The sequence below is a fragment of the Physeter macrocephalus genome, chromosome 6 (assembly GCF_002837175.3).
Source record: "Physeter macrocephalus isolate SW-GA chromosome 6, ASM283717v5, whole genome shotgun sequence".
NCBI classification, from domain to species: domain Eukaryota; kingdom Metazoa; phylum Chordata; class Mammalia; order Artiodactyla; family Physeteridae; genus Physeter; species Physeter macrocephalus.
Window position 1 is genome coordinate 28,807,000 of NC_041219.1, and position 12,600 is coordinate 28,819,599.

General features: G+C 35.8%; 1 protein-coding gene across 4 annotated transcripts in view; it reads right to left on the reverse strand.

Moving 5' to 3' along the window:
- Nucleotides 1-5,069: 5,069 nt before the first annotated feature.
- The window catches only part of NR2C1 (nuclear receptor subfamily 2 group C member 1), a 45,149-nt gene continuing 37,618 nt past the window's right edge, over nt 5,070-12,600 (reverse strand). For 3 of the 4 annotated variants that reach the window (XM_024127388.3, XM_024127386.3, XM_055085249.1), the window contains 4 exons: nt 11,992-12,131; nt 10,021-10,158; nt 7,470-7,575; nt 5,070-5,564 (listed from right to left, as the gene is read on the reverse strand). In XM_024127388.3, coding sequence (XP_023983156.1) covers nt 5,390-5,564; nt 7,470-7,575; nt 10,021-10,158; nt 11,992-12,131 — 559 coding nt within the window. In that variant the 3' untranslated portion in view covers nt 5,070-5,389. The remainder of the gene's footprint in view (nt 5,565-7,469; nt 7,576-10,020; nt 10,159-11,991; nt 12,132-12,600) is intronic. The other variant, XM_028490456.2, reaches the window with a different exon arrangement.

Consider the following 12,600-nt stretch of genomic DNA (forward strand, 5'->3'; position numbering starts at 1 on the left):
TTCCCGGACCAGGGCACGAACCCGTGTCCCCTGCATCGGCAGGCGGACTCTCAACCACTGTGCCACCAGGGAAGCCCGACACAACTGTTTTAACTTCTTGCAGTTTCTTATGTATCAATTTATAAAGCAACCCCATTAGACAAAAGGCATACAAACCAGCAAATCTTGTCAAGATAAGCCTTGTCTATACTGGGCTTCTAGTGAGGATGCCGAGATACATCCTTTTCTAAAAATGGCTACATTTCTGGTTCCACATACTCTTCTAGGAGTTTGCCACTTCTGCACAGAGCTTTGTGACATCTTTGATGAAGAAATCAGAGCCAATATGTAAGCCTTCTGGTTTTAGCCTCACCTGAAGTCCCAGCAGACAGCCACTACGTGTCTTCCAAACACATGTGTGAGTGATTCCAAAGATTCCAACCCCTGCCCATTGAGCTGACCCAGCTGTGGCTGCATGGATCAGATAAGCTGTCCCTGCCAAGCTCTGACCTCATTGTAGATTAGAGCACAATACATTTTGTTGTTTTAAACCATTTTTGGGGGTGGTTTGTTACAAAGCAATAGAGAATTGGAGCACCACGTATACTTTGGTAGCCCCTTGTATGTCCTACCCTGTTTGCATCCTGCTCCTACTCCTTCAGAAGTAGTACAAGCTGTTTTCTTGCTCTTACATGCTAACATGAACATTTTTGTATGCCTCATGATACACAGATAAGAGTTTCTCTAGGGCAAATAACAGATACATGCATGTTAAACTTTATAATGTAAAATGACTGGAGATGATTGTTATCAACCAACACTGCCACCATCAATGTACAAGGGTTGCTCCATACACTCTACACTTGGTATTGCCAAACTGGGTGCAAATCAGGTTGCTTCTCAGATTTACCCACTGAAGCTAAGTCTGCTGAGTTGATCACAACTAATATTTTTTCCAGCTTTCAAAATTTTGTGGCTCTCATTTCTCTCACAGTATTTTTGTGTATATGAGATAATGCCTTAAAAAAAATCCTTGGCTGGCTTCCCTGGTGGCACACTGGTTGAGAGTCCGCCTGCCGATGCAGGGGGACACGGGTTCGTGACCCGGTCCGGGAAGATCCCACATGCTGTGGAGCGGCTGGGCCCATGAGCCATGGCCGCTGAGCCTGCGCGTCCACAGCCTGTGCTCGCAACGGGAGAGGCCGCAACAGTGAGAGGCCTGCGTACCGCAAAAAAAAAAAAAAAAAAAAAAAAACCTTGGTTGTGCTTCAATGTAGTTTTAGGAAGGGGTTTGAATCAAATGTACGTGTTAAAGGCATAGTCTTTCACCATGGATTGATTTTTAAGATTTCACCAAATTTTTTAAAATTTCTAAATGTTGTTTCTGCTTGCTTTAAAATCTGTTTGGTCATCTTTGTTGTTCCTGTTTCTTGCTTACTTTTTGATTCCATTTTTTTCTTCTTAAGACGTATCAATGTGCAGTTATAATCATGTACAATTTCAATATCTAACATTATCATTCAGGGTCCATATATATTGCTTATTGCTGGCTCACTCAAGTGGCTTGTTTCCTTGTGAGTTTGATAATTTTGTGAGCTCATATTTGGTTGAGCTTAATCTGTGACAGTTGAGGTTCTAAATTAGAGTTCAGCAAACTACACCCCAATGGCTAAGTCCAGTTCACTACCTGATTTTCTAAATGTTTTATTGGACCGCTGCCATGCTCACTCATTTATGTATAGTCTATATAGCTGCTTTTGCACAACAGCAGAGTAGTTGCTTCAGACATGGTAAGGTCCTCAAAGTCAAAATAATGACACTCTGGCCCTTTACGGAAAAGTGTGCAAAACTCTGATCTAAATTAGAATGTTTTCTCCAGAGATTTTTATTTGCTTCTGCCAGGACCAGGGAGGGTTCGTGACCTGCGACAACCTTAGCTTCTTTGAGAACTCATGCCACTTCTTGTGAGTCCAGCAATAGATCAAAGGCCTTCAGAGTATCTATTCCACAATACTGCTAGAAGCAGCAATAATTTTCTTTGATTATACTGTTGATTTCAAGAATGGTATGGATCTCCTTTCATTTAACGGGTCAATCTTTCAACATAAGAGGCACAAGTCCTTCTGTGGAACTTTTCTTGTATTATTTAATAATTTCCTTACTTCAAGTCTTTTGTTTTCTCTTAGATTCTTACTATTGAAATGTTAGCCATCCTGCTCTGATCCTCTGTCTTTTCTCATTTTCTATTTCTTTGTCTTTTGGTTTTATAGTCAACCCTTGAACAACACGGGTTTGAACTGTGTGGGTCCACTTACATGCAGATTTTTTTCAATAAATACATACTATAGTACTACAGGATTTGCAGTTGGTTGTATGCCTAACACCTGTGTTGTTCAAGGGTCAACTGTACTTTCAGGGTGCGTTCCTCAACAATTTTATCTTCCAACCCTTCTAATGAACTGCTTTGGCTATCATTTTACATTTCCAGAAAATTTGCTCCAAATTTTCTTTTTCCTTTTCAAAGCATCCTGTTTTCATTTAATGAATACATCTACTTTCTTTCAAAATATTAATTATATTTGGGGGTGAGTACTTTTCTGATCACTGCATTGTATCTGCCCCCACCCATCAGATTATATCTGATCTCTTATGTATTAGAAATTTTCCTCTAATATCTGATGATCCTGGTTCTATGTTCATATTTAATAGTAGGCACTAGAAAGCTGAATGGAAACCTCATGACATATATGACTTGGAAATACTGGGATTCACTGAACAGTGATAAAATGGCAAGTAGTCTTATCAAGGCACAACCAAAAGCGAGTGTCTGGAGATCTTTTCTCTGGGGCGGATTAGTTTCTCCAAAGATAAGAATCCTGGCAGAGAAGCCTATATCCAGTGGCCAGCATTCTGGGAACATGCTTAGGGCACCCATATTCAATGCAGACTTTCACTTAATCCGTATTTTCAACACTATCTAATCCAAGCCTTCTGTTATCCCTGGTATCCTATAAATCCTATGATCTTCTGGTTTAGTTTCTCAAGGTTATTAACCTCTGGCCTCCTGCTTGAAAAGGTTGAAGAATTGAAAGTGGTCACCTGGGGACTTCTCTGGCGGTCCAGTGGTTAAGATTCCACGTTTCCACTGTAGGGGACATGGGTGTGATCCCTGGTAGGGAGAACTAAGACTCCGCATGTCGCGGCCAAAAAAAGAAAAGAAAAAAAGAAACTGGTCACCTGACTTAAGTAAGCATAGAGAAAGATAGTTCAATGATTCTGTCAACAGATTTGCAACCAACCCTTTTTTTATGCCCCAAGCACCATCTCTGAAAATGAGCACTTGGATCCTCCAGGTACTGAACGTTGTTTCTGGACATTGGTATACTGGCTTCTTCTCAACGTACCACCTTTTGCAGGCATTCAGTTTCCTTGGTTCTGGCTCTGTTAAGTCAGTCTTTCTTTACCTGCATTTTGTTTTCCAAAACTTTATTCAACTCTCTAATCCTTTGATTTCTTCTCTCCTGTTTCATTTGTCATTGTGTGGTTACACTTTACTGAGATTTCAGGAGAGAAAGGTTTTTAAGGAATAGTCAAACTGCAATATTTGGTTGCAAGTCTTCAAAGTGAACTGTAAATCATCCTAAAATACTGGGATATGAAAAATGTTTTCCATACTCTTCCCTTCCTGAAAGTACTGTAATAAATCTTACCAGAGATTTCTTAACAATGGAACAAACAAACAAAAGGATGACCAAACACTGAAGAAACAGGAATCTGAAATCAAATATATTGGCAGAAAACAGAAATTTGTAATGCAGGTCACATTTTAATATAGTTTTAAAAAACACTTCCAAATATAACTATAATCAGGAAAAATACCTGAAACATGTATCTTAATTAACCATTAGTACATTATTTACCATCTAAGTATTTTGTACTAAATGTAGTTTTCCCAGCTGATAATTATAAATAAACCTGTTGACAAAAATCATGTTTTAAATAGGGAAAAATGTTTCCCTTAATAAGTTGATAAAGACTGTAAATTGATACTTTAAAACTTATTTACTATAAAGTAACTATTAGTAAAATCCATACCCTTCCCCCAAATTCTGCTTCTCTTCTATTCCAAAAATCTTTATAAAAAATGTACTCTGAGTGCAATAAAATCTCCATATTTTAAAAAAAACAACCAAAATAATTCATCATGAAATTATAGCAAAGAAATATTTAACAGTATTAGGTTTTGCTAAGGAAAACATTACTGTGGAAGACATCCAAGGAGCCTAAAATGCTTCTGCTGTGGTAGTAACAAGGCAGCGCTTCAGGCTGATGCTCATACTATTGTTAAAACAGCCCTTCCCTGCTTTACAGTGAAAAATCAGTGCATATTCCTTTATATACTAAAAAACTGAAGTCTTAAAAAATTATCAATTGCTTTAAAATAATTGTCTAACTCACCTTGAAAACACAGATTGGCTACGATAAATCCATTATTTCAAAAAGTAGGTATTTCTAATGACCTAAAAGAAATTGTCTAAAACCCACAGAAGGGTCAGGAAACTATAAATGCAGGTCAGAAAAGAGGGAGAGATGACAGATGCTTTCTGTGGAATGGAAGACCAACAATTTTAATATCTATTTTGAAATACTGAAACATTTGGGGCTCAATCAGTCTCTGCTACTTTTATAACACAGTAAACCAAAAATATTAAAACATGAACCCTCTTATTCTCAAAAACAATTTTCTGCTACATACATAAATAAAAAGTGCTTATAACTAATAATATACAACACTAAAAAGAACACAAATGGCCTATGTCTCATTGCCAGCAATGAGAGTGATATATGCTAATGGTGCCATGATATTTACAAAAGACAAAAAAATACCTATATTCACTTATTATTTCCTATAGTTCTAATGTTATCATTATACCACTGAGCATAAAATAATCTTCTTTTGACAGGTAATTAAGACAAACAGATTATAATATAGAAGAATAAAATGCAAGAAAACCCTCCTTAGGGGTTTCTGACCATTAAGTGTTTGTAGTAGTTCATAATGAAGTTAAACATGAATAGAACACAATTCTGGGGAAAAAAGAGAGACTTATTTGTTTTATAAAATAAAAGGAGATATCTTAGTCAAGAGGTGATGGCTCTAGGTGTCATCTCAGCCAAGAATAAATCATAGTATTTTTACTCACTCAAATAAGACAGGAAGGGAAATTCTAATTCCTGCTACCTGCCCAGTCACTTCAAAAATTCTTCTTAAGGAAGATAAAAATATCTTGGTTTTTGGTTACTCTTTAAAGTAAAAACTTCCAGATGCCCTGGAAGCAATGAGTTCATTTTGGTGTCTTCTTGTGTTCTAGTAAGAAAGAACAATCAGTTTAAACTGAGATCTCAGCTTTCAAATGTTGTGACCAATTATTTGTGAGTTATAATCTGCAGGTTCCATTTTTAAAATATGTGGGATGACACTGTCAATTCGTACATTGCCAATGAGACCTTTGAAAAACAATTCTTCGGTGATAGTAGCATTCATCAACCTCAAAGCTGGCAATCTGAGTAGTAGTCTGGACAACCTCAAAAGACAAAGGGAAGGGGGAACAAGGTTGTAAATCAAAGTGATTTAGTAGAAAGATATAAGTAATTTCTGCATGAATACTGTCTGTGGCCTAATTTAATAAAGATCTAGTTTTCAGAACTTAAAATAAAACCTTTAGTATTCTCAAGCCTTAGAGTGTATGACAATCACCTGGATATATATGCAGTCTGTCAGACTTCATTGGAAAGCCTTGCTCTTAACTGCTATGCTGTGCTACCTCCAGTTGGTTTTATGGACCATGGAACTAAGTTATTAAACTGTGGATCAAGTTATAAATTTAACAGCTTAGGAACTCATTCAAGGTTATAAGAACAGCAATGTTTTATGTTATCAGGATACATGGGGCTCAATGATTACAGTTTTCTTGGTTTTGCTTTTCAAAAAAGTACTGGGAATAGTAAAATAGGCAATAGTTGTTATTACTGGGAAGGGCATAAATTATGGAATCAAAACCATTAGATCCAAATCCTGATTCAATTACCCCTTAGCTATGTGAATGCGTGTAAGCCACCACTCCCTGTCTCTTTCACAGTGTTGTGACAATCAACAAAATGATCCTTGCCAGTTTCTGTGCTAGTGAGGTTCTTAAAGGCAGGACAATGTCTTGTGTGAAAGTACATTATAAGCTGAAAACTGCTATCTAAAGATAACGTATTATTTTAAAATAACTAGGAATGTAAGAAACTAAGAAAGAGTTCCAGAGATCCAAGAACTTGGAACCTAATCGAACAGAGATCAGCAAGCAGCTGTTATGTCAAAAAGGAGGAACATTTTAAATACTGTATGTATTTGTATAATGAGGTATAAGACAACTTTTGAAACTTTAAAAAATTGAAAAAAAATCATAACAAAACCAACACCAAAAGAACCACCTTTCTGAAAAGCTGGTGGCACATTTATCCTTCCTCTTTTCTAAGGCCTTCCACTCTAACACTTGAGAACAAGTGAAACCAGCAGCCCCAGAATTAAGTAACCTTTCTGTAGCCATGCACTCCACTGCTCAAACTACTCATTTCCTGCCTGTTCCCACCAGCTGAACTATATACACAGAATTGGGAAAACTGGTTAGATAAACTACAGCTGATTTTCAGATGGACCTGACTTATAAACATGTTATTTAACATATGTAAAAAATTATAATATGTAAAATATAAGTTATGAAGTTTGAAGTATGTTAAATTAATAATACTAATAAACACATTTATATAGCCCTTACTTTGTAAAAGGCACTGCTCTAAGCTCTTTGACTATATATTAACTGATTTAATCCTTACACTAATTATAAAAGGTGGGTACTATTATCTGCATTTTACAGGTAAAGAAACTGAAACAGAAGTTAAATAACTTGCCCAAAGCCATACAGCTAGTAAGTGACAGGGTCAGGCGTCAAACCCACATACTCTGGCTCTGATGCCAAATGCTTAGTTACTCAAAAATTGAGTTTATTTTATTAAAAAAGTGATTTTTTTTCTGAAAGGACAATGGTAAATACCTTGTTAGAAATATCATAAGCCAAATTTCAAAATTAATTATCAAATAGTCTAATGGTGTTTTATTATTCATCCATTTTTCATCCCTTTTACTAATAAAATCCATTATTTCAACTGAAGAAAGAGTTTGGGTGTGAGAGTCAGACTACCTGGCTCTACTGTTTATTGGGTGACTTTGAGCGAGTTACTTAACCTCTCTGTGCTAAAGTCTCCTTACATAAAATACTACATGTAAAGTACTAGCAACAATACACTACCACTTTTAATAACATTAACTGTTTCAAAGGTCAAAGTTGACTAAATTTAATTACACTTGGAATGGAAAATAATGAAATAGATTCACAAAAATTTTTAAGATGAATTTAATTGAACAGTATTTAACTTCTAGATACCTGTAGGTGTCATCTGGATATGTTTTGGTTATATAATCTTGGAATTCCACATAAGCCTTTTCCTGAAATTTCTCAATCTGTTGCATGTTTTCTAGGCCTGGATGATCTGAAACATTAAGGAATATATTGTTACTTTAGTTCTGAATACTCATTTAATAAGGCACCAAGTGGAGATGGAAGGGCATGGGAAAAATAATTCAGTCAAAAAAAAAAGCCCCGTCATATGTGTGGCTCTTTCATTCCACAAATAATATATTTAATAACCCAACCACTAAACACCAGGCATTGTACTTTAAACCCTTAAAACTATTTTATCTCATACATGTATTCTAACATCCAATAAAAACTGAAACCACTGGCTTCAAATAAAATAAATAGGTTTTTCTATTCCAAAAGTGGTAGAAGGGATTTTGATCAGTTTGCTTTCAACAGAAACAAAAAAATGACTTAGTTTAGTTAAAAGTATTTTTTTTAACATCTTTATTGGAGTATAATTGCTTTACAATGGTGTGTCGGTTTCTGCTTTATAACAAAGTGAATCAGCTATACATATACATATATCCCCCCTCTTGCATCTCCCTTCCACCCTCCCTATCCCACCCCTCTAGGTGGTCACAAAGCACTGAGCTGATCTCCCTGTGCTATGCGGCTGCTTCCCACTAGCCATCTATTTTACATTTGGTAGTGTATATATGTCCATGCCACTCTCTCACTTCGTCCCAGCTTACCCTTCCCCCTCCCTGTGTCCTCAAGTCCACTCTCTGTGTCTGCGTCTTTATTCCTGTCCTGCCCCTAGGTTCTTCAGAACCTTTTTTTTTTTTTTTAGATTCCATATATATGTGTTAGCATACAGTATTGAAAGTATTTTTAACCAATGAAATATCTGCAGATTATATTCTTTAAAATTTTTTAAATTAAAATAATAATATATATTTTAACTGAAGTATAATTGACATACATTATATCTGTTTAAGGTATACAAGATAATGATTTGACATTTGTATACACTGCAAAATGACCACCACAATAAGTCCAGTTACCATCTGTTACCATTCAAAGTTGCAAAAAATTTTTTTCTTATGACGAGAACTTTTAAGATTTACTTTCTAGGAACTTTCAAGTTTTTAATATAGTGACTATTGTCACCAAGCTGTAAATTACATCACTGTGACTTATTTATTTTATAACTGGAAGTTTGTACCTCCTGATCCTCCTTCACCCATTTCACCCACCCCTCATGAAGATTATATTCTATATTTTTTTAGTAAGAACACCTTCCTTTCACCATGGTTAGGTTAAAAAAATACTTATAAATTATGAAACTCTGAACATCATCTCTATCAGAAGAATAATATACCAACATGAAATAACCTATATAAATATTTCACTAAAATGGAAATGTTAAAAGAATTTCATAAAACTTATGCCTAAAATATGGAAAGTGCTGCCCTGACTGAAGAGAATTAAAAAAGTAGCAAATAGAAATAGAATACTTAGTAAAACAAAATTACATTATAATTCTATTGTTTAATCTATGTTCTTTCAATTTTAAGGAAAATGAAGGTGGTAAATTGGTTTTGATAAAAATGGTGATACATGTTATTAACTTATCTGAACATCAGGAGAAATAGTACAAAAAAGCTTTAATTATCTTACTGATATCATTGAAGGTAAGAAGCAGGTTTCCTCAGATAATTTTATTATCATACACAGTAACAGAAATGCATACCAAAATGAAAAAATACAGAGCCTAAGAGAACAGCCAATTTTTCATATTCCAAAATTGATCGTTAGCTTTACTGTCATTTTACTATACATGAAAACTAGAAACTGGCAGAAGGATAAGAGATCCATTTTTCTATTTGTTGGAAACTCTAATAAGGTGTTTGGAAATTTAACCCATTAACAAAGCAATCCTCATCTCTCTTTTTGCCTTTTAATGATGCCTAGCAAAATATATCTAAACATTCAAGTGTTGAACAGGACTAAAAGTCTATGATGTCATTTCACTGATTTCTTCAATTTTCCTTTTCATACCCAGATGTCTAACATCTATAAATTTCACCAATTTAAAGTATACAATTCAATAGTTCTTTTAGTATATTCACAGAGTTGTGCAACCATCATGGCAATCTAATTTTAGAACATTTTTGTTCACCCCAAAAGAAACCGTACCCATTAGCAGTCACTCTCCACTCTCCCCTCTCCTTAGTCCCTGGTAGCCACTAATCTCTCTACAGATTTGCCTATTCTAGATACTTCAGATAAACAGAATCATATAATATGTGGTCTTTTGTGACTGGTTTCTTTCACTTGCATACTGTTTTCAGGTTCATCCATGGTGGCATGTATCAGAATTTCATTACTTTTTATGGCTGAATGATAGTCCATTGTATCTATATATTATATTTTGTTTATTCATTCGTTTGATGGACACTTGGGTTGTTTCCATTTTGCATCAATGTACAGTCCCAACGGCAATGTATGAGGGTTCTAATTTTTCCACATCCTCAAACACTGTATTTTAAATAAGAAGTAAATGTTTATATACCTGGACTGAAGAGTACTATTGCCTTCAGGTAGGCATACTCATATCCATCAATGCAGAGTTTTACCATGCTGTTACAAAACTCCTGTAGTTTGAAGATGTGTTCCATCAATAATTTTCTTCTTTCTGTTGGCATTTTATCTTTAATTAAAAACAAAGAAACAAACAAAAGATTCTAATTTTCAGCAAAAATGCATGACTATTTTTACCCAATATATTTCTTTCTAATTTCCAGCTCTGTATATAACCAATTTTTTAAATGTTTAAAATTCAGTATCTCTGTAAGTTTAAATGAAACTAATTAATGATCTTCAGACATTGTTCAAGAAAAAACAAAACAGGCTGTTAATATAAAAAACCCTAAATGTAATGTTTCCTTTCAAGATATACCTTTGAGAAGATAAGCTATAAAGACTAAAAAACTGGCCAACCAACCAAAGTACAAAAGACTCAAATTTTGGTAACAGGATTTTATTTAAGCTTATATTGGTTGAAAAAAATAAGCAAAACCATTTAGATTTTTAAGTTACCCATACTACTACAACAAAAACAAATAGCAAAAAATACTGCCAAGACCAAAGAAAATCTGAGTAAAATAAAATTTTATAACTTTTAAAATTTATTGTGTTTATATAGTACTGCCTTCTGGTAGATCTACTGTTGATGAGATTTTAAGGTTATTTCTCTGCCCTTAAATAAGAGGAGGAAGCAGATACTTTAAAAATAATGTAAAACAGTGGGAAATGGAATATGCAAAGGAAGTAAATATAATTCTCAACTTATAAATTATTCCTGAACTCAAAAAAGTAGTTCTTCCCACTTGAGGATGGGGCTCCTTCTTGGTTAGTCACAAGCCATTCTGAAGCTAAACATTTATAAATCAGTGCCTGCCTGCCTGTCTCCTCAAATGAATGGGAGTTGTAATTACCTTGGCATCAAGAAAAGGAAAAAGACTTAGGATTGTTCTGTGACTCTTTAGTACTGTTTAAGTGAGAGAATACATCCTGATGAATTGATTAAAAAAAAAAGTTTAGCCTATCTTGGGATTCAAAGGGCTACAATGAAGAAAGGCAGTTTAAAAACTGGTGGGGGGGACTTCCCTGGTGGTGCAGTGGTTAAGAATCCACCAGCCAATGCAGGCGACACTGGTTTGATCCCTGGTCTGGGACTATCCCACATGCCGTGGAGCAGCTAAGACCGTGCACCACAACTACTGAGCCTGCGCTCTAGAGCCCACAAGCCACAACTACTGAGCCTGTGTGCCTAGAGCCCGTGCTCCACAACAACAGAAGCCACCGCAATGAGAAGAGCTTGCATCGCAACAAGGAGTGGCCCCCACTTGCCGCAACTAGAGAAAGCCCACGCACAGCAACGAAGACCCAATGCAGCACCCCCCACCAAAAAAACACAAAAAGCCAAACTGATGGGAAGTATACATTTATAAATATTTTATCATCTCTATATAACTTACCCTGGATTCTCTGGTATGTATATCCAAGTAGAAAAAATTCACGAGGCCTGATCAGAAATAGCACTTAAATACGCTTGTTTCAGTTTTATTGTGCTCTCATTTAAAACTATTTTGGGGTGATTAATGAATGAATTTATCAAAATGTAAAAATTATCTAAAGTAAAAAGGATGTTGGTATCTTTTAATACCTAACTTTAAACATAATACTATAAAACTGACGCCCTGGGCTTCCCTGGTGGCGCAGTCGTTGGGAGTCCGCCTGCCGATGCAGGGGACACGGGTTCATGCCCCGGTCCGGGAAGATCCCACATGCCGCGGAGTGGCTGGGCCCATGAGCCATGGCCGCTGAGCCTGCGTGTCCGGAGCCTGTGCTCCGCAACGGGACAGGCCACAACAGTGAGAGGCCCGCGTACCAAAAAAAAAAACAAAAAAACAAAAAACAAAAAAAAAACTGATGCCCCTTCTTATATCCTAGAAAAGGAAATAAATACGGTGCTTTTTACCTTGTTGAAGGCTACTGTGAAGACAATTGACAAATGTTGCTAATATAGTTGCTACATTCATCACTTGCCAGCACTGGGCAAGACCAAGAGTAAAAAGTTCATTCCAGTAGGCTTTCACCAATAATATACTGTTTTCTTGCCTATAAAAACAAAATAAACAAATATCAAATATTAACATATATTTTATAAAACTTTACAACTGACTCATATATTTAAAAATACAATGTTACTGAACTAAAATTATTCTAAATGGCCAACCGGGAATGGACTTGATCAATTCTTTATTTTGAATACCTGACTTTAGTTGATAAGGTTTAGAAATTTAATTAGCTAGTTCATTAATCAATCAGCCAGTTTATAAGAACAGTTGCAAGTAGTATTTCAAACTAAAAGTTGGGGCTTTAGTATAAGTCCACATTTCATGGTAACAGATGGAGTAAAGGTGTTTAAAAAAAAATTAAAAGCAAAAGCATACATTTAAAAACCTTCTTAGGGCTTCCCTGGTGGCGCAGTGGTTGCGCGTCCACCTGCCGATGCAGGGGAACCGGGTTCGCGCCCCGGTATGGGAGGATCCCACATGCCGCGGAGCGGCTGGGCCCGTGAGCCATG